Source organism: Aplidium turbinatum, chromosome 12 (genome assembly GCF_918807975.1).
Source record: "Aplidium turbinatum chromosome 12, kaAplTurb1.1, whole genome shotgun sequence".
Taxonomy (NCBI): Eukaryota; Metazoa; Chordata; class Ascidiacea; order Aplousobranchia; family Polyclinidae; genus Aplidium; species Aplidium turbinatum.
This window is the reverse complement of record NC_137483.1, coordinates 11,008,057-11,034,276: the sequence shown is the minus strand read 5'-3', so window position 1 is coordinate 11,034,276 and position 26,220 is coordinate 11,008,057. Positions and strand designations below refer to the sequence as shown.

Below are 26,220 nucleotides of genomic sequence, written 5' to 3'. Positions count from 1 at the left end.
AGAGCTCCAGTTTTCAATGAGTATGCAACGTAGCCGCACACTATTTAATGTTATTATAATATTTTCTTTGTTTTTAAAGTTAGAATCGTTCATTACAGAACTTCAGCTCTTACTTCGGAGATGAACACAGCCGCCTGTTGGCGCTGTGGAGAGCAATAGTTCAAATACGACGCGGATTCGGAGACTTGAAATCGAACACCCAACGAGACCTCGCTCAAGCTGAAAACGACGTTCAGGTGCGTATTCTACAATCTACAGCAATCAGATCGGTTCTTTGGTTTTATAGGTTGAAAACAGCATAGAATTCGCCTTTAACTTTCTTTGTATTTATGTAAGCGAAATCTTTGGCATGCTATTGCAGTTGCAAGGTGGTTGAAACAAAATAACTTACGTTATCCAGCCCACCTCTGCGCTTACAGAATTAAGTAAAATTCATTATAGAAATGCTAACTTTGCACTGCGATATTTCGTTGTACAAACCTGTTATTGTAACAGCGAGGAGCACGACAATTACATGCTGCATGCTTGAACCTGAGCGCAAACCAAAGCGTACAAGATACTTCGGCAAAGGTGTCGCTAGAGCGCGAGAAGAACGAGAAGGGTGACGTTGAAGATCAACTGCGAAAGAAAGTGAGTGATGTTTCATTAAAATACGTTTTATTTTACAACCCAATTTAATTCAGTTTGAAGATTCACAAGTTAGTTCCTCATGTGTCACACTGCCATTGCCCAGAGCATCACGCAAATTCTTGCTTTATTGTTGAACTCGGCCAATTTTTGTGCAGAGCACACATACAAATTAGCTGTAAGACTTTGCAAGCTAGCATAACTTCGTCTGTCAGTTTGAAAATTGAACCCGACACAATTCTCTATCCATTTTCTTTTACAATTCTGGTAAAGAGGTGATTTTCTTGAACCATAGACGTTCTCTTTTATGTGTCAATCCATTTAGGTGAAAGAGATGCTTCAAATGCAAGCGGACTGTGATGCCGACAAAGCGAAACTTAACGCTAAGATAAACGAGCTCACAGTCGCCCTCGACCGGGCAAAATCACATCTCACCGACAAGGATCGAACAATCGAAGAACTGAACACTTCGCGTCCGCTGGTGGGTGAAGTATTACTATCAAAAATATACGCCTAAAATTAACTTTAGTTGTGCTATCGACTCGGCATTTACTTTAACTGTTAGTTATGGTTTTATTTATAAAAACAATGTAGGCCTATTGACCGACGACGGAATCTATTTGGGGTTTATTTTAACTTACATGAAATGCATTTTCACCCTTGGTTGGGATCATCAGAAGGTTCTTGATCAAATAGACTCTACTTAAATAAGAACCTTCTGATGATCCCAACCAAGTGAAAGAGTCTGTAAGGGTTTTAGAGACTGCTAACTGCATCTGATGTAATTCGCTCTCCTTGGCTTTCTTGTTTGGCATTGACTACTTTTTGTAGTGATAGCAGTATATGGGGTTTATTTTATATGACAAAATATAGTTGACATAGTTAGTAATAATAGCTTAATCTATATTCCCCTTCCCTTAACCTGGAGTTGGGCATAAATTGCACGCCTCTAGGGTGTTTCAAGCATTCAGTCTAAAAAGAATTTGCCAAAGACAATGTTTTTTATTTGTTGTCGTCAAGATGTTGTGCTAAACTTGACAGGAGAGCACGAGAATGGATGGAAGCTCTGCACCTGAAGACGAAGAAACTCTAGCGACTATGCAAGGAGAAAAAACAGCCTTAGAACAAGCCTTGCGTGACATAGCTCAATCTGTAATAGCAGATGCTGATCTCGCTATGGCTTTGTCCGACAGTCCTCGTGCCTCAGCTGTGGATGACTTGACAGAATCAATGGCAGACTTGGGAATGGGGAGATCACCGAGGTTAGTAACTGTATTTTATGCAAAGTTGAGACTTTCGTGAATTTGAATTTCAATAAATTCATTGAAAGATTCTATCATCATCATCATAATCCATCGTCGGTTTGTTCCCCACTAGTGGGGGTGGCCGATTGTTTCCGCGCAGCAATTGTTTTAATCCCTTTTCTCCATTTCACTCTGTCCCTTGCAACTTCCTCCTTCAGTCCGACTTTTTTAAATTCATCCTTCTATAATAATTGTTAATCACATGTGTATTGGTAAAGAGTTTGTGCTTTTATGATATTGGCAGCTTGTGTTATTTCAACACCAAAAGCTGTAAAACAATTTTTAACGAAGATTTGTAGTGACTGTGGCCACTGTAAACACACTCCAGCAACTAACTTTAGTTGCCTAACTATCAGTAACAAAAACTCAAAAGCTTTCTTTTTCAAGATTTTTCAAGTACAATTTCAACCAAACTAATCTCTCGTTTAAAGCTTATTGAAGTACGCGGTGGAATGCCAATTTTAAGACACTCAATAAGGCTGAAAGTGACAGAGTCAGCACGTAACGCTTGCAGCAGAGATAAGATCTACTATTTGCGAGGATTTAGTGATGTGTCCTGTCAATTGTGTTTTGTTGTTATTTTAGTTTAGATTTAGATTGCAAAAAGTATTTTATTTTTTAAACGATAGGTTTGCAGCCACGGAAAGTTTCTTATTACTTGAACAAACGACAGCTTAATGAATTATTTTGGGCTTCAAATCTTAACGTGTTTACTCAATTGGTACAAAAAAATGTAAAAATATGATTCACTACTAGCCTACTACTAAGTGGTATTTGTAATTGCATAGGTCAGAAGTCCAAATAGGGCATAGATAGTTTAGCGTGATGAGACATTTCAGATACGTCAGTTCAAATTAATATTTCAAGTACTTTAAAGCTTTAATTTTCATTTGATCAGAAAGCTGCAAGTTGTTTGAATAGCGGCAGTAAATTCAAAATGACTTCCTTTGCTTTCATCCCTGCTTCTGCCTCAAGACGTGGAAAAAAGACACCGCTGGCTTCCAACTCCAGTTCAGACGACAGTGGATTCTTTTCTCCTACAGTGAGGTTTTCATGGGAAGATTTAACAAAGAATTCGTTTTCGCAAGACAGCCATGTCGTCACGTTGGAAAAAGAGGACCATCTCACCCCATTACGGTCAAAGCATGATAGGTATTTTTCTCAAAGTCTTGAGACTGAAAAAAGTCAAGCTCAAGGAAATATCTGCTGCTAAACTAAACACGCAAAGAAAAGAGCGTATTCAACGCGTCAATGTCAGAATAGCAAAAATAAAATATTCTGAGCAAGCAAATAAAAGATTGTCCACCTCAAACCACAATTGAGAAATATTCTGATAAGGCAGCGGCCCTTCACTTCTTCATTAAGATCAATATTTCGCTAATGACAGATAGTAAAGAACTGATCATTCAATAGTAATGTTGCAATGGCCAACTCATGTGCCACAGCGGCAGCTAGCGCTTGGTTTTACAAAGTGCAAGTTGCGACATTCAGCACCATACTCGCCTTCATCATGTGGATGTTTTAACGAGTAACTTCGGTATTGTTTCAATTGGTACCAAGCCAACACATGGTTTTCGTGCACTCGTAGATTAGCATCGAACAATTAAAAATATCAAATCAAAAAGAGTAGCCTTTAAGCTACAGCATTATATTTTCTACTAAAAGCAAACCTTTACATTACATAGTAGCTGTTGTAAAACTTCTAATAGCCTACTCTCTCAGTGCACAGTCGTTGGCTTCTGGCGTGATTCGTGAAGCTCTTGTTCACGTTTATCAATGTATATTTTTCAGTTCAGTTGTGTTTAAGGATTGTAAAGAGTTTAAGTGCTTACTTTATGTTTATGTATAGCTACGTTTTATAAAGTCTTTGTTATGGCAGCTTTATTAAGTAAATAAAATATGATAGTAGCTACTGCAGAACGTATGTGCAAAGGCACTGTACTTCCTAACCAAGTCCATTGAGTGATCATAGTTTGCACAACTACGCAGTCAAACCTGAGTTATATTGCATTTAAAAATTGAAATTCATTTCCTTTTCTGTCAAACAAACTTGCAAAAGATAATTATTTAGATTTTAATTGTGTAAACACAGAAATCAATCTCTAACCCGAGGGATATGACAATCTGGTCAATATATTGAAACTAAATAAATTGATTTGACTTAACTTTTTTTCTGGCTTCATTTACTGTGATTTTTTTTCAGACGTTACTCACCACTTCGGTCTCCATCGCCTGGTCGTCGTTCGCCTCGAAGAGGAAGATCTCCTGGTATTCGAGGAATTTCTCCTTCGTTTGCCGATTCCACTTACAACGCCGTACAAGCAGCTCTTCAGAAGCGTCAGCTACAAGTGCAGGTTGGTGATTCGAGAACAAAATTGTATTAATTGTACTGAAAGCTGTACAAATACAAGCGTAGTTTACCTATGGAATTTAATTGCGCAAAAAAAAAACAATTCAGCGACATGGCGCTACAGCATCAATGAAAACTACTGCCGAGCCTGAAACCTTAACAGTCTGTGTCTCAAACGAAGCATGTTAGATTTCCTGTAGAACTTTATCAGTACTTCAACTTTATTCCATATTCCACATGCAAAGCTGCAATTATAGCTTTTGATAGCGACTTCTCACCTTTGGTATTTAGGAACTCCGCGCCAAGTTGGAAGCAGCCCGCGATGCATCAGCATCTCTTAAAAAGCAAGCCAGTGACAATGATGCGGATAAGAAGGAGCTTGAAAACCAACTGATGGCACTTAAGGAGGAGCTGGATAACATCACACGAGCTAAAGATGAGGCCAACCGAGTTGCCTATCGATACAAATCCAACGCTGAGGTGGTAGGAAGGTATGAAATGTCGCATTGCGTTCATGATGTAAAACAATCTTTTTCTGGATCTGTGTATATAAAAAATGTAACCCACTGTTACAATGAAGTCAGTAAAAAGTTACAGTCTTGTGCAAAAAGCTTTCTTAATTAATCATTGATCAACAAAATTTAAAGCTTGTGAACACGTATTAATTTTTACTCTTGTCGTTTTCCGTAGCAAGACACGTTTCTTTTCACATCTCTATGTAAGTGTGACGTATTTTCAGTGAAAAACACGAGATGGGCAAAGAACGAACGGGGCTGCAGAAGAGAATCGACGCCTTGCAGCTAGAGAAAGAAAAACTTCAAGCAGCCAATGCAGAGTTGCAACGGCAGAGAGATAACGTTGAAGATGAAAAGGAAGATCTCTTGAAGGACCTTGCAAGAAAAGAAAAGGATCTGGCCCGCGGGTAAGTGTTTTGCAAGGCAAGTTGGTTTCGTTCTCTAGAGTTGAGTCCCTTAAAATTTCCTTTTGAATCAGTAAGGAAATGCGCCTTTACGTTGGCGAAAACTTGATCAAAATATATCATACAAGGCACAGAACAATGAAGATGGCTGAACTAATTCACGGTCATAAAATACTTGAGACACCTTGATTTCACCATGTCCCACGAAATGGCTCGATACGGAAAAGACTGAAGGCTAAACAATTAACATACACTGCCGTTGATCGTTCTTTCAGTAGACTGTTTTGTTTTATTATCTTTATCCTCCATTGCGGGAAAGCGGACTTGAGCGCTATGCATCGGTGTACGCCTTCCGACGTACACCTGACCCACGCTGCAGCCGACTGCAATGTCTGTTTCCGGTTGTCTACTCTACTTATGACTTAAATTTGGTACTACCCATTACTCGAAATCGATCACTGGGTAGAGGCAATTATCGTAAAGTTTCTTGCCCAGAAAAACAACAGCAAGTGCGGGTGGCTGGAGTCGAACATGCAGGCTCTCGACTGCGAGCCCAACGCGCTAACCACTTGGCCACGGCCATCAAATATTGTACATACTTATACAAAATTATCTTGTTGCAAAGATCTCTCTTGCTTTTCACAGAAAATCTGCAGTTGACAACATGGATGGTAAACAATCTTCTCTTCGTGAACAACTGGTCACGACCAAGGAAGCGCTGAACAGAGCCGTGCTCGAAAAAGAAATCATGGAGGCTGAGAAGGCAGAAGTGGTCGAGGCTCTACAAAAGGTGGCAAAACGTTATATATTGCACCAGACTGTATTTTCATGTTTTAATCATCAAAAATGACGATGGAAATCGGTAATATAAATTTTTTTAAATCATATCAGGTAGTATTAAATGAAATATCATAAAACTAAAATACAAGTGCAAAGAAAAATTGTTTTTTTCTTAGTGTCACTGATTTTCATCTTTTTGTGATACTTTCAGGTCGAACGTACGAACGCTGACATAGAGTTAGGCTCAAACAAACTGAAAACTGAGGAGGCCGCTCTGCGTGATCAGCTTGCCAAAATGCAGGCTCTCAATGAAGGTTTGGCTCAAGATAAGGTCGATCTCCACAAAATTATCGCTGAGGTTCGTCACCAAGCTAAGAAACTTAGTGAATGACCTAAAAATGAAAATTGTTGCGTTCGTTTACGAGAACATTGAACTAAGGAATGTTTTATTTAAATTATTAGATGGAAGAGAAGTTCAACGCTCTGGGAGCAGCCAAGTACGATCTTGCTTTGGAGAAAGATTCAATCCGAGCTGAGCTTATTAAGACGGAGCAAGAGAAGATGGATCTCCATAACGAGAAGGCTGGGTTGGATCACAGCTTGATCTTAACTGAGCAGAGCAGAGAAAAATTGGAGCAAGATCTAATGATGCTGCACCGCGAAAAAGCTGAACTGACAGACTCACTTGCTCAAGTAGGTCATATAGGATTGAAAGTTCAAGTATAAAATAGTTAAGAATTCTATTTTCTTATACACTTTAATATTATTGCCCTAGTTCTCAATTATAAACAACAAAGCCGTTGCGTTGAATGTTGTTTATTTTCATGCATCTTTATTTCAAATTACACCACTTCTTTGCTGATGCTGTATTACCAACACGGAGTGGCAAAATGATAGATTCTCGACACCAAAAACTCATACAATGACGACCAAAAAAATCGCAATCAATAGCGAAGTGACTGCTCTGCAATATAGGGAAGGGGCTCATACGAAACAAGCCGCAGTTTTTTATTCCTTTTTTTGCATCGGTTTGATCTCAAACAAAGCAACGTGCTGCATCAGTTATAGCCACACTGAAACTATTGAGGAGGGATGTTGCGTCAGTGGTCATGATTTAGTGCCATGGCATGATAAAAAAAAACGCAAATCTATAAATCTCAACAAATTTTAACTATTTACTATTTTGCTTTCAACAATTGAAATTTTGATTCATTCCAAACTCTTTGTTTGTTCGCTATTGCTATGCAACTGTCATAAAAAAGCGATTACCTCTTCGGTCATTTCGCACACCACGAGGGGTTTGCCTGGTTCGCTTAAGCACACATTGAAATGAAACACAATGAACTTCTCCATTGAAAGAATTTATGCGAGGAAGAATGTGTTTGTTCAAAATCCTTTAAGACTTTGTAGTGTGTAACCGGCACAACAATAAAAATTTTACTGCGATTCTTCCAGTGTCACACTTCAATTATGACTCTTAAATCTTGATATTCTTACAGTGTTCAAGACAGAAGGCAAACTTAGACGAAGACATTGGTAGGTGCCAGGAAGATATCAATCGTATCAATGAATTCAATAACAAATTGGCACGAGAAAAAGAAGAATTGGCAAAGGAAAAGGCTAATCTGATAGTGCAACTAACAGCAACGGAGAGGGAGAATAGGACTTTGTCAGAAGAAATGGCTGGGCTCAGGTAGCCTGAATAGTTTTCTTCTAGCTAGCACATTAAAGACTGTGTACTGTGTAGGCACTATTTTCAAACATCTGAAAACATGAAAAGTAAAAACAATAACAAGATATGATGGTGTGGTTATAATTTCATTGTTGTCTATGTTGTTAAGAGAGTTTTTCGTGTTCCATCTGTTGTGTGGTGGCTTGGACAAGTGTGTTAAGCTTGGACCGGTATGATGTTGCTGTTACGTTGCTTTTTACATAAATAAGTGATGTTAACTGAACACCAATCAGTCTAATCAGAAAGTTTATGTAAACTGACCAGTGCTTGCTCAATGATATTTGATAAAGTGTATATGTTATGAAAATCAATGACAGTACCGTGTGTTTGCATTTGTCAGAGCGGACAAAGAAGCTTTGGAAAACAATTTGTTTGACGCACAAAATGTAGCAGCCAGCTTAGATGCAAAGAAAGAACAATTAGAAGAAGTCAACCAAACAGCAATGATGAAGAACGAAGCTCTTCAAGGTGAAAGCTTTCTTGAGCAGGCCTATAAAATGTAACTGTAGTTATAAGAAACTCAGTTTTCCATTCCTTTCAAAAAAACTAATCGCTTTTTTCAACTTTTATTTTCTTGCCACACGATGTCGCTGCCGAGTTGTTATAACATCGCTACATCGCAAAACCTGCAATTCGATTTCAAACAATTGGTAAAATACTAGATTGTATCATAAAAAGTTTTTTATATTGAATTCAAAACTGGACAACGTATTGATATGAATATCAAAGTGCACATTTTGAATTAATATTTACATTACAGTTGAAATTGGACGAGTGCGCAAAGAAATGGAGGTGGAAACTGCTAAGCTACAACGTGACATCCAACTACTTAACCAGAGCATGATTCAGCAGGAAAGAGAAGCCCAAGTTGCTCTTAAAACCGAACAACAAGCCCACGAGGAAGACATCGAAAAAGGAGCAAGACAAAAGGTAAAAGAAGGAAGCTGCGTTTTATTATTTGGGCATCCCGAACATTGTACGACCGCTTTCGATTCTAGCACAATAAAAGACTTTATGTTTTTACGTTTATTAACACTTTAAATTATGTTTTAAGGATACACTGAGGCTTGAAATGCAAGCTGCCAAAGAAGAGCAACTGCATCAATATAATTTGGAGAAAGAAGAGATTATTGCTAAATACGAAGCAGAAAAACAAGAAGCACAGGAAGAAATGGAAGCAATATGTCAGGTAAAAACCAGTAAACTAACGAGCTGTCGTAAGTCGCGTTTGGCAAGAGACCGAGAAACAATTTTAGGGGCATTGCAGATTAGTTTGAAATAAACATAATAATCAAAAGGCCCCAAAGATTTTAAGTTTTGGGAAGCATGCCTGCCAGAAAATTTAAACAGCCTGTACAGTGTACAGCCTATGCCTGTACTAAAATTTAAACACGTTCTTCACTGGATAGGTTTTAAATGCAGCAAATTCAGAAATGTAGCAAACCAATCTCTTGATAAACAACTCTTGTTTGATATGAAAACGTAGTGGCTACATAGCAAACTAGGATGTGTGAACAAACAATCGTACTTTATTTGCTTTCCAGTTTTAATTTGTATTGGTGATTGAAACGCATACTGCAGTTTTCTTTGTTTAAGTAATCTTTCTAAAACTGTTTGAGATTGCTTTAATAATGTTGAAAAACTTTTTAAATTCTGAATACAATCATTAGCTCTCTGAACAGCTCTACTGGTGTAACCTCCACTATGAGAGACCGGTCACTGAAAGCAAACATACTTCCAAATTTTACACCCATTCAACAAGATCAAACGGCTTGCAACGCTCTGTTTGTTATTCAACATCAACGACGTTTCTTAGCCAAATAGATAGCGCCATGACCGTGAAAAACTCGGTATTACTAAGACAAAGAGAAAACTAAGCAAAATTTTTCAGAACTTTTATAAAAGACATATTTTAAGGAACTGTATAACAATGCATGTTCACTACACCTGTGTCACTGTCACCCTGGATCAAATTTCAATTAAACTTTTCAAGTTTGTCCTTGAGGGTAAGTTGAGACAACCTAGTGAATGTCTGCAAAGTTCTTTCATATTTCATAACAGTTTGAAAGAGGATATATTGAAAATTCAATCAATAGCATAAGTCGCTGTCAGTTTTTAGACGACGTAGTTAAAATTACATCGTGAGAGCACAGCCAGAGAGCAATGAACAGACAGCAAATAAAACGTTTTATTCAACTATATGCACAGTTTGTACAGAACAGGAAACATAAAATTTCAGTCTATACATAACTGTTTTGTTCAATTTTTCTTCCGTTTATGAAAGAAAGTTGATTTTGTGAAGCGATTGCCTAAAGAAACAATATGTAAAACACAAATGAAATCAACAACTGATGATTGAATTATTTTTGAACTAATGTCTTGGTGAAAAGAATAGTTCAGATGGCTAACTTTGATACAGATATACAATTCCGTTTGAATCGATATCATTCTTGGGAAAAATACAAAACGAGGCTAAACTTTCTGAAGAAAGTAAGAAAAAGTTGAAGTTTACAAACTTTCTAATTGTCATTTCAACAGAAACGTCGTGTTGACGTAAATAAACGTTGTGTTGACGTAACAAAACAATAAATAAACAATTGAAGTAACGGCTATTCTACTTTGTAGGACAAAAAGTAAATTTGAAAAGAATGTTTGAATGAATCATACCAATTGTATTTGTCGGACTGATGGTCATGTGTGTTGCATAAACGGTTGATGTTTATAAAACCATCTTTCAACTCTGAGCATTCACGTATAGAATGAAGTGCAGTGAAATTGATATGAATCTCATACCGCTTAATATTATCAGCAAGAATGTTTAGAGACTGCTTCTATTGAAACCGTCTTACTCACAATCCCACCCAAATAAAACTGGGTCAAGCAAAGTGCATACATTTTGTTTTGTTATGAGCAGTAGGCGCACTACGTACACATTATATAATCAATAGCGTTACTTGTAAATATACCAACACGATATTGTCCTTACTTCATATATGCAGTAATCTGTACAACAGGCGTTAAAACTGGAAGTTTATGCCAAAGGTAACTACAGCAATTCCGGTAAGCCTGTGTTTACATCTAGCTCACCGGAAGATCCCATTTTTAACCCCTTGTATGACTATGGATACAAAAAAGCATTGGTTGGCTTTACTGACACGTTTCCTGCATCTAAAGGTATAGGCCTACATGTGCGCATACAAAGCTGTATTAATTTAATGTCAATATTCTTCCAGGAGCACAATGAAGCTCTTATTATGGCGGAAGCTGAGAAACAGCAAGCTCTCTGCATAAAGGAGACGGAGAAGAATGCTCTGCAAGAAAAACTTAACAACGCTAACCAAACCAACCAGGAAATCGAAGTGGAATATGATAAGCTGAAACGGCAGGGAACCACCAAGCAAGAAAAGGACAGAGTAAGACTATTTTCTTGCTGTTGCAACGTAAATTGTAAATCGTTTATACTGTAACTCACAGAACTTTAAAAAAAAATCCTCTCCCAAAGCTATACTTTAAAAAAAAATTTTGAAAGTCCATTAAAGTTAGTTAAAAAGTCTCAGACAATATAACTTGCCTTTTTTACGTATGAAAAAGTTGTCGAATTCAACAAGACGATTTTTCAACTCAATGCCTTTGATGGAAATTTTGTGATAACTTCACATTTTGCATTGCCAGGGCACGATCAATCAGATTACGCAAGAACTTAAAGACTTCCGCACTCAATTTGAACTTGCAACCGAAGCCCATGAACGTGAGATTAAGGGCTTGAACGATGCTTGCAAACAAGTACACGCAATGAAGGATGCGGCTTTGAAGGAGGTACATCACATATTTATATGATAATTGAAAAAAGCTTCCCATACGATCGTCTCGATATTAAAAAATACATATCCGCTCAAAGGTGGCCCAGTTCCGTTTTATTGTAACAAAAAGTTAATTAAGAATTAAACGACGAGTGTTCAGCACAAAAAACGTTTTGAACAGCTCTAAAAACTATTTCAGTGGCATCTACATTATCGAAAAAGGTGTATGTTACATGATTTAAAAATACTGTTGACTAACAATCCATATTGCATGAGCAAATTGAGCATGTTACCTTGTCTCCATATATAGGTGGAAGAACTGAAGCTGCAGTTACGCATGGTGGAAGACGCGCGAGACGGCGTACGTCGGGATCTTATTGAAGCCCAAAGAAAGGTGGGTCTACAAAGCAATGTTTTTCTTTGTAATAGCCTTAATTATGGCTATTATCGTGTGTGGTCATGAGAACGAAAAAGTGTTTTGTGCCTACTTAGAAAGTTCTCCTGGTAAGCATCATAGTTTTTTTTTTTTGACGTTTCATACATCATATCAAAGCACATCCTCACAGCAAAAAAGAAATGTGAATTGATGGAGCTGACATGTCATTTAATCAATGAGACTTCACAATAGATGAACGAAATCTTTAATACTTAAGCCACATTCCAGTCCATTTGACGTTGACGACTAGACGAAAGCTCGCACGGCAAACTAACTGAAAAAAGTATCGAAGTTCACCTTCCACTAGCCAACGTTTATACAAAAATCTTGAAAACATTTATTTCTCAAAACTGACTTCTTGCTGTAATTGCGGCAATTTTAAAAGTACTCCCTTCAATCAGTTAAATTTGGTTCGCATTATCAAGCAATCAATTTTTGAAAATGAAGCAAACCTTCTGTTCTTTAGTATCCATTTGCAAATTAACCAACAATGTATAAAATGGTGCTATCAGTAATTTAGTACACATTGCATTAATTTACCGTCCGCAGTCGTTTGGTGGCTGAATTTCTAGCAGGCTGACAGTAAAATTAACAATAATTTTGTTTATTAATACAAATAGGCGTGAACAAGTATTGATATTTTTCTTTGGAATTGTCTGTAGGTCCGAGAGACAGAAGAAGCAAGAGACAGACAAAGGAAAGACAATCTCGAACTAAAGCGAGGAATGAACGATGAAGTCCATGAGAAGCAAACTCTGACAAAAGCTAACGACCAACTGAGGGCGCAAGTGAAAAAGGCAGAGCAAGAACGCATCGCGCTGAAGGTAAGCCACCTGTATCTGTATGGAACGACAACAATACGTTGTGTAGATCGCATTTCCCACGTGTCAAAATGTAAGAATATCGGACACAGTTCAATCAAAGAGCCACAATCACTTGACGCTGTTTATCCAAAAAAATCAAAATTTCCAAAAAACATGTAACATAACAATGAACATAAAATAGAAACTTAAAGCAACGATGGTTCGACTTTCTGTACCTGCAGCTGAGCAGAATACTTCAAGGATATGTTGCCATTCAATGGTCCCTAATAAACGAAACAGTTCCGATTATAATACAAGTGAAATCTTTACACCCACTTCGGTGACAGAGTCAGTAGTTTAACGCTTATTCAAATGCGCGAGACTGCCCGTTGCAGGTGGTATGTGTGAAGAAATGTCAACATGTATTTGAAAGTTGGAAAAGGTTATTCTATCAATCGATCTATCAATTTAGTATTTGTTGACAAAAAGCAAACACCGCTTTGCCGTAAACAGTTTGAAAGAAAAATTTAAACTATTCCGCTCCGTGCTGAAATTTTCAAATTGAATGTTTACAGTACCTAAGCAAGTTAAATATTTATGTTCAGTCCATCACGACTTATGAAGCATACACAAAGTAATGAAACTTACATAACACAGAGAGCTAACGAAGAGAAGGAACAGAAGATTTCTGTGATCGAAGAAGGAAGAAGCAATACCCAAAAAGAGAACGGTGATCTTCGTGCAAGCCTCCGGGAAGTTGAGAGGAGCAGATTGGAAGCAAGAAGAGAACTTCAGGAACTCCGTAGACAGGTGCCATGTATATACTAATTAGCGTACGCTATATTTACTTACTAATGCTTACAATACACCCAAATGGGGAAAGTTTCTTCTTTATATAGATGTGGCACACGACGCCGCAGCCAGACGATCACGAATTTACCTTGTGGTGTACATTTTATCGCTTGTAAACACGTTTTGGATTACTTGGCGTAGAATGATGTTTTTTTATAAAAAGAAACACGACTAACTTGTTTGTAAAAAAATCTAGTTCAAACTAGTAAAGACAACTATAGCTAGCTGGAAAGCTTTAAGTTGCTCACTTTTCAAATTCTGCTCAATTGATGAGTTAAAATGAAATATTACGCAAAATAAAATAGAAATGTAGATTAATGATATGCTATATTCCTGGAGCAAAGCGGTCAGTATCACGCGCCTGTAAGCGGCAGAGCTAAATACATGACCGCTCTAAATCGATTTTGTCGATGCTGAATGCGAAGCAGAAATGAATTTAGTGCCATTTTTATAAGTTCTTTGGTATGATCCGACAGGGCGTCGAACCCACACTTACTGACTCAGAGGTTAGCAGTCTAACCACTGTGCAACCGCGTCTATGTTTAAACCACATTTATAAATCATTGATAAATAAGCCAAGTTATCAAAACATTTTTTTTCTGTTGTAGTTATTTGGTAGACTCGAAATGCTCCATAGTCGAAGAGCACTATTTTAAAACTTCTCAGTTCTTTATTGTGCGACTACAATATGAATATTTATACAAAACAAACTTATATAGAAATGGTGAGGGTTATCGGGCATATCAAGTTGTGCAAGCACACAATGGCAGATAACCTTTAAAGGCTCGACTAACAAAGCATAGCACTTTTAATAGCTAGTGATTTTTTTGCCAGCATTACATTGTATTGTTTTTCAGGTCAAAATGTTGGACGGCGAAAACACAAAGAAATCGAAAGAGGTGGAAGATTTACAAGCTCGTGTGTCTGAAGATGAGCAACGTGAAGAGGAAGCTAGGCGAGAATCATTCGGACTCAAGCAAAAGATCGTGGCTACTGAGGCCAGCAAGGAGCAAGCGTTGAAAGAGGTTCATAGCACGATTATAAACTTACAAGACTTTAAACTTGTGACTTTGGTAAAAGCTAACGTTGAGATGAAATCTGACATTTTGTGAGTAAACTAGTAAACAATACAAACAGTTAGCTTCCTGCCAACCCTCAACGTTTGTTTACAATACAACAAACAGTTTACATTATAACTTTCTTTATCACAAGGCCAACTAAGGTGGGTTGATTATATCTTGCAGCAACCATAGCTTTGTACGTCAAGTTTGTGGGTTTTTTTTCGAAAATGTTTGTTGATTTGGTTTCTGGGAATAAGAAAATATGTAAATACTTTCTTGAAAGCATTGCTATTTGACCACTTTTCAAAACAGCCAATATCGTTGTAAGGCAAGCAGTATTATCACCTGTACGAAAAAGGTGTCATATTGTTTCACGAAAACACATTAACAGCAAGATAAATATACGTTTTAATGCTAATATTCCCTAACTTCGTACGAGCTCGATAACTTATATGAAGAAACAAGACATGTAAACCTAGTTTCACAGTTTAAGAACTTAAGTGAAATGATGTCTCAAGCATCTGCACAGCCCGATCCAAAAAATGTTTTTGTCGAATCAAAACTTCCAATTGCCTTGTTGCAGTTGTGTTTTATTGTTTGTTTTATTTTTTGAAACTTAAGTTGCGATTTTGTTTTGTTCACATACCACAGCCCGGAAGAACTGCGACAGTTGGCTGAAATCGCCAAGTATTGAGACTTTTTATTGATATTATTTTGCACCCAACAAGTGTAAAATAAATTATTATTATTACCATGTTTTGATCAGAACGCGATGCTGCAACGTAAATTGTCCGAACTAGAAGAAGAATGCAGAGCAAAGGAACGCGATTACCTTGGACAGCTCGCTGAGTCACATCAAACATCCAAGAAGCAGAAAGACGACGTTCGGTGCCTGGCAGTAAAGCTCGACGCCTTGGATGAGGAGCTTGCAGAAAACAAGTTGAAACTCTCAGCGTCAGAAGGGCGCGTCACTGGACTAGAAAACGAAATCGTCAAAATTGAAGGTAAAGTGTGTGGTAAATGTATCCAGATCTTTTTTTTTGCGATTTATTTCTTTTGCTTGTTTTGATTTTACGTTGCTTTCGTCATCTAGGAAACAAACGAGACGTCGAATTTAAACTGGGAAGTCTGCACAGCGCCCTTCGTCGCACGCTCGGCATCTCACGCCTTGGTCGCACAATGAGTCCAATGAGAGGCTACAGATCCACCAGCCCATCTCCCCGCAGGTAGAGCATGATTTAATACTTTATTGTTGCAGCATTTTCGTCATACTCAGTCTAATGCCTGGTTGTTAAAGATTTTAAACCATTGGTCGTAAAGCTCATTTTCTTTTATGCTATCAAGTTGCTAGAAGACAATCACGTGGTCTTTTAGCCAGTTTCATCCGATTGCACTTATAAACAACCCAATATGCTTTGCACAAAGCTTTTGTGTTTATGTAACGAATACTCGTTACACAAAAGCAGGGTTATTTATAACACAGAAGTGCAACCCACATCCATGAAACTCAGCTGTATGATGAAACTTAAAGCGTGTTGAGTTTATATTTTGTCTCTTGCTGAATCTTTTTCAAATTGTGCAGACGATCGCCTTCCCCAGGCAAAGGTTTCGACAACACATACACAACTACTACTGGAGGAAAGGGTACTCCTATTCCTACTACTGGATCGCCGGATCGGAACCGAAGCCTTTCTCCCAGTTACCGTCGTGCGGCCTCCCCAACGTAGGTTCAGTAATGCCAATAAATGCTTTGTTGGTTACAAAACTTGACTGCTATGATATGGTTAAAATGTGGCCAGTACTGACAAGCCCAGGATACAGCTGTCTGCAGCTATGTTTTTTTCATCCAGTCGAAGAGAAATGTATAGTCATTAACGCAATGTTATGGTCGTGTTTAACTCTGCTTTTTCGGCTAACATGCAATGCTTTTATGTTCTTTTTTTTTTCTATTTGCACAGCCGAACGGAACAACTTGTTCAAGACATTGACCCAGAAGTAGTACGTGCATCCCTGCGCGATTTTCTTCAAGAGCTCAAGGATACGCAGCGAGAGAAGGATGACGCAAAGATTGAAGTTTCAAATTTAACAAGACAAGTGAGTTAAAAAGTTGTCTATTATCCACATTGCCTAAACGGTGCTACGGCGAAAATTCGTGACAGTCGCGCATGTTGGTCGATTGTAAAATTTTATTTCTATGAAACCAGCAAAATAGACTTGTAAGCATGATTAGGCCAAATAAAGAACAAACTTGATACAGCAGTGTTTTGTGGTAGCTTGCACGACAATAACTTTCCTTAAAACGTGAAGATTATTCATGTTTTCGAAAACATTTCGGAAAAGTGGCACAGGTTAGGATTTTAAGAAACATTGTCGCTGTAGATATGCTACGACAAGGTCATGTTAAACCACAAGTAAACACACATAATATTTCTCGCTCGTGTTTTCTCTACAGCTAATGGAGATGGAAGCTGATAGAGACAGGGTTAACCAACGACTCCAGCAACTCCAAAAATCTCTTGGAGAAGCAGAGGAAGGAAAACGCGGGGCACACGGGCGACTTGCATCAGCACAAACTGCGTTGATGTTACAAGAAGAAACTATCAGGAGAAACGAAAGAGAACAAAAGAGTTTGGCGGAAAAACTTTCCCAACTTGAACGAGCTCAACAAAACTCTGAAACTGACCGCCGAACACTGCAGGTATAAACCGTATTACAACAATGTGTTTTCTTTTAAGAACTTTTCGATAATAAAACGAACTTTAATGTTTTGTTTTTTCCAGGACAAAATTAATAAAATGAAAGCTCAGCAAGCAAAGCTGGAATCTGATAAACGGAAACTTAAAGAGGCTTTCGATATGTCGGAACAACGGGCAACCAAACTTGAATTGGCCCGTCGTGCTCTTGAAGGAGATCTTCAACGCAACAAACTGTCTTTGACTGACAAAGAAACCAGCAATCAGGTATGAACGGTCTTGACTTGTATTTTTTCCGCGTTTCTTGCTTATACTCACTAGATTTGTATTTACGTATTATCACTAAATTTTGATCTAATATCTATTGCCTTTGTTTGTTGGCTGGTTTAATCCGTTGTGGTATTCAGGTGCAACAAGAGCGCATGTCTCATCTCGCTGCACAAATACAAGACTTAGAAGGCAAATGCACATCTCTCCAATTGACTATTGATAGACTAAGCACTGCTCTAGCGAAAACTGAAGAAGGTGAAAGTCATCTTAAGGATAAGGTACGTGCATCCTTAGAACATAGATAGGATTTGGGCTACATTTGGCGACTACACTATTACCTTATTTGTTAGGGTGTTGCGACTGTGCCATATTTTAAACTGATCATTCTGTTTCCATATCAAGCACGTTATAACGTTTGCGTTTTGTCGCTTCCACCTTTTTTCTAGCCCTCTGCTTTGTTTGGTATATACTGTTTTTCGTATTGATAGTCAGAAATAAAAACAAACTAAATTGAAGCAGCGAAATTGGTATTTTACTTATGCTCTTGTTGTAATTAGGTACAATCACTTTCTTTATCGATGTCCGAAAAAGAAGCAACAACTAATTCTCTCAACGAAAAGATCAGTCAACTGCAAAAGATGCTCACTGCTTCTGAACATGACCGTCGAGTGTTGCAGGTATATAGCACTCTTACTTCGTCCTCATAGCCAGTGGCTATCAAAAAGCGGGATTATGCATTATATCATAACTACTTGATATCATTTAAAGTTAAACCACGACTTACTCAGTTTATCGTTAATTTTTAGGAACGACTCCAAGCCGCCCGGCAAGCAGTGGCCGATTTGAAGAAACAAAACAGCGCTTTCCAAGAACGGGTCCACAACCTAACGCATGAAGTTGAAGATGCAGAAGTGAGAAAGTCGGAACTTGAAAATCAACTAAAGAGCTTACAACAAGTGAGTTACTGTTGTTTGCAAAACAAGTTATTTTATGCAAGGAACATAGGAAGAATTTGATCTGAGGTCTTGGGAGTACTGAACATATCTTATATCGTTTTAGTGATGCCTTTGTGCGTATTTTTTAGATGGTCACACAGCATCAGGATGCAGAAGGAGCCGGGTTGGAAAGAATTCAAAAGCTTCAAGAAGAAAAAAGGATCCTTCAAGAGCGCATCACAGGCTTGCAAAGAGCTATTGCGCAATTGGATTCTGAAAAGAGAGAAACTCAAAGAGGAGCAGTTCGGTTGGAGAAGGATAAATCTGCTCTTCAAAAAACATTAGACAAAGTGATGACAAACTTCAATTATTATTTAATTTCATGCTGTTCCAAGTTATTTCTTGTATTTTGAATTCATAAAAGGGTTTTGAAAATAAATCACACCATCTTTCTTGCAGGTTGAACGTGAGCGCTTGAAAACAGAGGAAGACGCTATCAGACTAAACGAAAACAGAGGTCAACTTGACAGGTCACTCAGAGATACCGAATCTGAACTCGACGATTGCAAAAAGACTATACAGGTACAACCGAGATTAAAAATAAGAAGAAGGTGGTTTAAATCAGACGCTCTTCGATTTTATTCATATTTATAATGTAACTAAACTATTGCTCCAACCCAGAATAACTTGGCATTACGCAAGAAAGAATGCAACTGTACTATTGTAAAGTTTTTGGTATGGCCTCACATGGAACTGAACTAACGCCTGCTGAAAGCAGTTATAAAAACATTATCCAGACTGTTACGAAGGTGGCATTACCGAATTTTCAGCAACCAAGGCCGATTGTGTAACCGAAGCTCAGCAACTGAGTATGGAACTACTTTCACCTATGCTGCCTCATTTAAAATATCACCTTAAACGTTGTTGCAATGCTCGTGTTTTGCTGCAGGCTCTCCAAACACAGCTTGCTGAAAGTGAACAAAGCAATGCGCAAAGAATGATCGACGTGACCAGCAGGCACAGACAAGAGTCTGAGCTCGAAATTGAACGTCTTCGAACCGCTCAAGTACAATCTGAACGTACATTGGAGGCGAGAGAGAGAGCACACAGGCAGAGGGTGAAAGGATTGGAAGAACAGGTGAGACCGAAAATATTGTTAAAGTTGCAAAAGTCATCAATTGATCTACTGATTCTATTTCTTTCAAGTATTAAAATAGAAACATTTTCAAAAAAGAAGTCAAAATGCAACACCATTTTAATTTTTGCTGATCAGATGGTTAGCTTTATATGATCAATTGTGCCTGATTGATAAAAAATGATGTTTCCGATCAAACAATTACTCAGAGGTTTTGCTCAAATCTTTACGCAATAAGTTGAAAATTCGAAACACTTGGCTTTCAGAACAACTTGTGCTAATCCAGGGCAGGGATATCTAGAACAACGGGATTGCTGACTTTGCAAATTTCGATAGAGCGATGGACACGAGAAGGGTCAGCGCTGTTAACGCCCGAAAATGAAAAAGGCGAAAGCGCGTGTCAATTACGCTGTTGAGAAGTCGCCTTTTCTAGATATCCCTGTTGTGAAGCTAAAATAAGGTCTTGAAAGTGGGCCCTCCTAGGCATCTTCCCTAGCAACGCCCATAGCAACAACTAATGGCTGGCATTGTCTATAACTTAAGATCATCATTTTAAAGCAAATTTTTGCTGTTAGTCATCCAAGACTATTGAGTAGTGAACGCAGCTTTAGTTTTCATATTTAATTGATTATTGCATCACTTTTGAGCAAGTTTTAGTCATCAAAGATAGGAAATAAAAAAAACATGAAAAGAAGTAAGAAAATTCAATTTCGTGGTATTGCTAAACAAAGAAAGTTGGATAAGGTTGGTTGTAAGTCTAACAATGGTGGTAGACTTGATGAACTGTTACTGTAACACAAGTGTAACCTTTCTTGTAACACCAGAAAGCCATCCAACAACAGAAGATCAAAGCCCTTTTTGCCAACCTTCTACTTCGGCAAAAAAAAATTAGGAAAACAAGACAGTAGCAAAATCCCTGCATATTCAGAAACCTGCCAAATACTCGACAAGTTTTGACTTGACAAATCAAGAAAAAGAAGCTTTGACACATCCAAGGCCAGGAGAAAAACATTAAAAGCACTTAAGAAAAAATTACAAACCCAAGCAGAGGCAAAAAAGGGTCTACTTATGATAAAGGAGGCTTTAAGGTGTTGAAAATGTTTATTGTTGTTTTTCGTAAAATGTGATTTTTGACCAAGTACCAAACTTTAATCCCAAATATCTCTTTCATTTATTTGCCAATCGCTTTCAAATTTTTAACACTATTAGACAGAGTAAACATGCAAAGCCTCTGGTCAAAGAATTTGGGAAATTTTGTCCATGATGCTGTAGGCACCCATTTGTTTTATGTCCGAGGATCAAAAATTTTTGAAAAAATGCAACAATTCGAATAACTTTTTATTTTCTCAAAATATCTTGATTTCCTTCCATAGAGCTTCAGTCTTGATACTTATAAATTCTTATACTTATACTTATAATTCTTTTAAAATTTGATTCAAATCCAGTAAGTGGTATTAAAAATATTTGTGTTTAAAATTTGTGTATTTTTCACCACTTGGTGGCGGTTTGGGGAAAAACGGCCACATTTTCAAAATTTTTTTTGCTTTTTTTAAATTATTTCATCTTCAAGCATCATTTTAAAAACAAGAAATGGGTTGTATGTTGAGAAATCCACATTTTAGTTTGTGTAGTAATGAAGCAGTAACCCTCTTATTGTCCACTTCAAAACAGAGTCAGCAATCCCGTTGTTCTAGATATCCCTGATCCAGGGGTTCCCAAACTTTCTGTTCATCGGTACCCTTTGATCAATTTATGGATTCGCTCGTGTACCCCCAAAATTTTCTTATATTTTTGGCTTTAGAAAGTTTAGATATTGCAACAGTGAAGCTGCATTAGAAGACTACATACATGATATTTTGTACCAATCAAAGCACACAAAGTTATTCATAACAATGTAATCCAAGGTTGAACAAACACTACAATCAAACAAACAATATATCGGCTGAATACGTCCAGCAATCCTAGCTAATGTGATGGATGAGCCTGCTTTTTAGCAACAAGCTCATTAATACGAAGTGAAACATTAGCAGCAGCACAACAAAGATCATGTTCAGGTGTTTTGAGCTGTGATCTGTTTTTTTTTTATTTGATTCCAAGCAGCACTGAAAATGTTGACTCACACAACCATGTTGATGGAAACAACAACAATGCCTGAATAGCAGGTTCCGCAATATTTTTGTACGACTTGCACATCGTAAACCAAAAATCCCTTAAATTTCTCTCAGAGTACACATCGCGTGCAAAGCCATCATGTTCGAGTTCAATCAGTTCCTCTTGCATCCCTGTCCCAGCCTGCAGTGTCTGAGCGTTCGCGGTGAAAGGATTCCTAAGATATGCAACTTTGCAATATTTTAAGGCAGATTAGAAGTTATGGAAAGAATATTCTTATACCTAATCTAATGTACCCCTTGAAAAGTCGAAATGTACCCCTAGGGGTACATGTACCCCAGTTTGGGAACCCCTGCTCTACATCAGAATATTAGTAGGATGTGTCTTGTGCAAATAACTAAAGCTGACAAACTCCCATCCTTCATACAGCAAAAGAAGGCAAAATAAAACATTCTCTTTGTTATCATATTTTTAGTGTAGATATTCACACTCACTACGTTGCATAACTTTTCTTTGAAGATGGCTTTCGTGGTTGCTTAGCATATTTTATTCGCGGAACTTTTGCTTCACGGTGTGCATTGTAAACACCCAGTTAATTGTTTTCAATTGACTGTGGTAAACATATAAATCTTATCAATTGCGATAACTTTGCTCAAAGCTACAAAGCCATTACAAACTTCTAAAACCGTGTGTCTTTATCTTCAAACAGTGTTTTAAACGTTATGTCTGTGACATCAACATAAAACATACTTAGTTGATTGAGTAGGTTTGCATCAGACTCATTTTGATTTGACGACACCTCATGAAAATCGGTTTTGCACTTATCGTTCATTTGTGATTACAACAGTAGACTGCAGTTTTTTGAGCGAGCAGGTGATTACATGTTTACTCATATCAACTGGTGAATGTTTTTCTAGTGACATTCTGTCTTTGCAGGTTGCAACGCTGAAAGATCAATTAACCCAAGAAATTCGCAGGCGTCAACCTTACACGTCACATCGCTCAAAACAGTAACAATCTCAGTATAACGTCACTAGCCAAGTAACTTCAGTATATCTGAAGGTCTGTCTTGTGTCCTTGAGCATTTGAAATTATGTTTGCATCTTGCGGTATTTTTTTTAACCTTAACCAAAGCTTTCACGGCAAAGATTAATCTACTAGTAACCAAAAATAAGTCTTCTGTGTTTCTCCTTGCCTTCGGTTCTGTATTATTTTGAAAGCATTCGAGTGAAATAGCTTTCTGTGTCAAGTATCATTGTGATGTAATTCTAGTCTAATTCATTTCTTGTAGATATTTTCTGTGCTTCATTTGTGATTATCGCTTTCCCGCTGGCATGTCAAGTTATTTTGTATAGATTTAACGTCGTATTTTGTTGTATAAATGTAAAAGATGAACATTTTCTAAAGTCAATACACTGTTTGGTCCGCTCTACTCAAAACGTAATTTAGTTGTTTGTATATAGTATACCTATATAGTCTATTTTGTTACTTTTTGTAATCGTTTCAAAATTTGTACTTTTGTAAATTTGGTCAAAAGCAATGAAATGGACGTTGTAAACTCTTTAAGAAATCTATATACAGTAATTTGTACACAAATTGCTTTTTGTATTATTCTCCAACGATGTACATTGTATACAAACCAGAGTATTTTATAAAAATAGAAAATCTATTTTTTGTTTTTCTTTTGATAATGCCTTTAGCACCTCACCTCTTGACGTATGTGACTATTTTGCATATCAAATCACAATTTTATAACATCTTACATTATTTCCACTTTGTTACATCGTTAGCATTATTTACTTAATGGGAACGATAACTCCGTCCACTTAAAGCAAGAGTCACCAGTGAATAGAATGGTGTAAGAGTTTGTATTAGATAAACTAGCTCAGCATTTTAAACAAACTGCTTGTTTCTTTTCACAAATAATAAAGTATGCTTTCCAACTTCTTTCGTAAATGCCAACCTAAAAGTATTTTCAAAGGCATTTTGACATTCCTCTGGCGTCAAGCTAAACTGTCACAGGCATTTTTACCCGAAAGAAACATTGTTCAGTGTGCTGCTATGTGCTACAGGATTATAGCCTGATCTAGTCGCCTGAAGAAGTTAGTCGTGTGTAATTAACGATACGCTTGAAACGAATGCAAACCTTCACGCTCACATCTAGTGATCGTTTAGCTTTGCACCAGCAGGAATATAATTTCTTGTCAGGAAAAGAAAATAATGTACCAGGTACAGCATGTGGTATACCAGCACGTCGATGTACAAAAAAGACAGCAAAAGTTAAGTCGTGTATGAACAGCTACATGTCTGTTGCAAGCTCTCCAAGAAATGCGATGCTTCACTTAAAGAATTAAGCCACTCGGAGACGCCCGAGTGCTAAAACTAAACCCAAGTTGCTGCTGTTCGTATGTTGACAAGACTAGATGGACGACATAAAATGTAACGCAAATGTAAGACATGATACAGCGAAACACAAAAAAATTCATATTGCAGCATTTCGAAAGGCAAAATACATAGCAATAAAAGCAGTGTATTTGAGCTCTCTACATCATGATAAAAACTGCTTACAAATTTTTAAAAAGGTGAAAGTGGTCTTATAGCCTATTCAGTTACTGAGCCTCGGGGAATGAGAAGATATGGTTAACATTGCACTCGGCCTCCTGCACAAAATTATAATCGACTGGTAAAGAAAATTTGTTTTCAATAAACTCTAAATATATAGTTTTACCCTCAACTCTACACTCGTACTAGTTAAGTCACTCTAACTAAAATAGTACAACTATCTGCAATCGTGCAATACTGATCGTCAAAACTCCGGGTGATTAGTGTTTTTGGCTCAAGTGGTATTTAATCATCTTGGTAAGTTTGAAGTTACACATTTTCAAGAAGCAGTTTTAACCAGCTATGCATTGGGACATCACAAAAGAAATCACAGAAAAATAAACCAAATTCTAATCGAGTAGTCTATGGTACGCGACTATACCGACTTCAACTGTACAAACAAACTATATAGTTCACAATACAGCCTAATTTATTTTCATTTTCAAACTATCACACTTATAATATAAACTGCAGCTAATAATAGAGCAATAATAATGCATTTGTTGATAATAACAACTGCCCAAAGAAAACCTTGTTCCACCGTTGCTTTATTGTCTCTATTAAACTTGCAAAGTTCACTCTTAAAATAGATCACGCTGTTTCTCCTGCGCTATTAGCTTACGATGGAAGTACCTGGGGGTGCGCAATAACAAGTTCACTAACTCCTAGGTTACGTTGAATCAGTTACGTTAAATAATATTGTTGCGTGACGGATGTGGTTGACGCTTTTCACGTAAACAGAAGCGCGTAGTTCAATAGAACGCAGAACGTCGATGACTCGTTTGCACAACTTATAACACAGCCATACCTCACGAACAAAGTTAAAAACAGGCCTATACATTTTTATAACCAGCGCAATTATTCATTTGTAAGCTGCGTTGAACACGTTCTTTTTTTAACGAATTAGGTGTGGGCTTTAAATACAAAACGGTAATTCATTGATGTAAAGCAAAGTATTAATTCTGCGAATTTGACTGTGTCCAAATCCGTTAAGCCTACAGATTACCGTGGCTTATTGTCAAAGCAACAAATACAACTTCCAGCTAGGGTTATGCAACAAAAATGAATTCTCAATCAAGCAGCATATTCATGTAAACCCAATCTAAAGCAAATTACCTGTCAGTCAAAAGCAAGAGCATGGCCAACACAAACGAACTATCCCACGGATAGAACAAAAATTGTCATACAGTAATATTTTCATGATATCTCAAGAACACACTTTCTTGTGTGCAGATGACACACTCAAAAAAATAAACAAACGGGTTTTGTTGAATATAAAAGTAATTACTCCATGATTAAATACTGTAACAAGTTCACAAAATTATCTCCGACGTTAATTAAAATGTCATAAAGCATTTGTCATCGTCAAAAACAAAGTAGAATGAGCAAGCAATGCGAAGACAAAAGAAAAATCTAATCTGAAAGACTCAACTATGTACCATCAAATAGCATATCCAAATCAAAGCCTGCGTTTTGCAAACGCAACAGACCAAAAACGTTCCTTTATCTTTGCTAATAAAGTTCTTTCGTTTAAGTCTTTTAAGACGTCAGTCACAGTACAACAGCCTACCATGATTTATTATTTGAAAGCCTGAATCTTAATTATTGCAACTAGGCTAAAACCTTTCCGCAATAGCATCATTGTCTTAAAGTTGCTCCTGATGCATTTTAGGCCATTCTTTTCGCGTAAAACAAAAGTTACAGCAGATTTTTTTTTGTTTTGGCAATGTGTGTTGAGAAACAAATCATTTGTCACAATAAAGCCATAGGCTTTGTTTGATTCACGCGTATCTCGTGTTAAAGTGTGTTGGTT

General features: G+C 37.3%; 1 protein-coding gene across 4 annotated transcripts in view; it reads left to right on the top strand.

The window, feature by feature from the left end:
* The window catches only part of LOC145780775 (uncharacterized), a 42,987-nt gene extending 19,235 nt beyond the window's left edge, over positions 1-23,752 (top strand). For all 4 annotated transcript variants that reach the window (XM_082592407.1, XM_082592406.1, XM_082592408.1 and 1 more), the window contains 33 exons: positions 99-236; positions 496-630; positions 953-1,108; positions 1,669-1,889; positions 4,135-4,285; positions 4,573-4,772; positions 5,021-5,203; positions 5,846-5,990; positions 6,192-6,338; positions 6,443-6,673; positions 7,480-7,673; positions 8,053-8,180; positions 8,473-8,642; positions 8,767-8,901; positions 10,946-11,125; positions 11,385-11,528; positions 11,823-11,906; positions 12,611-12,772; positions 13,409-13,561; positions 14,461-14,628; positions 15,431-15,668; positions 15,758-15,890; positions 16,247-16,387; positions 16,623-16,758; positions 17,117-17,362; positions 17,445-17,624; positions 17,765-17,905; positions 18,185-18,304; positions 18,434-18,583; positions 18,712-18,912; positions 19,022-19,144; positions 19,512-19,700; positions 22,743-23,752. In XM_082592407.1, the coding sequence (XP_082448533.1) occupies positions 99-236; positions 496-630; positions 953-1,108; positions 1,669-1,889; positions 4,135-4,285; positions 4,573-4,772; positions 5,021-5,203; positions 5,846-5,990; positions 6,192-6,338; positions 6,443-6,673; positions 7,480-7,673; positions 8,053-8,180; positions 8,473-8,642; positions 8,767-8,901; positions 10,946-11,125; positions 11,385-11,528; positions 11,823-11,906; positions 12,611-12,772; positions 13,409-13,561; positions 14,461-14,628; positions 15,431-15,668; positions 15,758-15,890; positions 16,247-16,387; positions 16,623-16,758; positions 17,117-17,362; positions 17,445-17,624; positions 17,765-17,905; positions 18,185-18,304; positions 18,434-18,583; positions 18,712-18,912; positions 19,022-19,144; positions 19,512-19,700; positions 22,743-22,820 (5,301 nt within the window). In that variant the 3' untranslated portion in view covers positions 22,821-23,752. The remainder of the gene's footprint in view (positions 1-98; positions 237-495; positions 631-952; positions 1,109-1,668; positions 1,890-4,134; positions 4,286-4,572; positions 4,773-5,020; positions 5,204-5,845; positions 5,991-6,191; positions 6,339-6,442; positions 6,674-7,479; positions 7,674-8,052; positions 8,181-8,472; positions 8,643-8,766; positions 8,902-10,945; positions 11,126-11,384; positions 11,529-11,822; positions 11,907-12,610; positions 12,773-13,408; positions 13,562-14,460; positions 14,629-15,430; positions 15,669-15,757; positions 15,891-16,246; positions 16,388-16,622; positions 16,759-17,116; positions 17,363-17,444; positions 17,625-17,764; positions 17,906-18,184; positions 18,305-18,433; positions 18,584-18,711; positions 18,913-19,021; positions 19,145-19,511; positions 19,701-22,742) is intronic.
* The last annotated feature ends 2,468 nt before the right edge of the window (positions 23,753-26,220 follow it).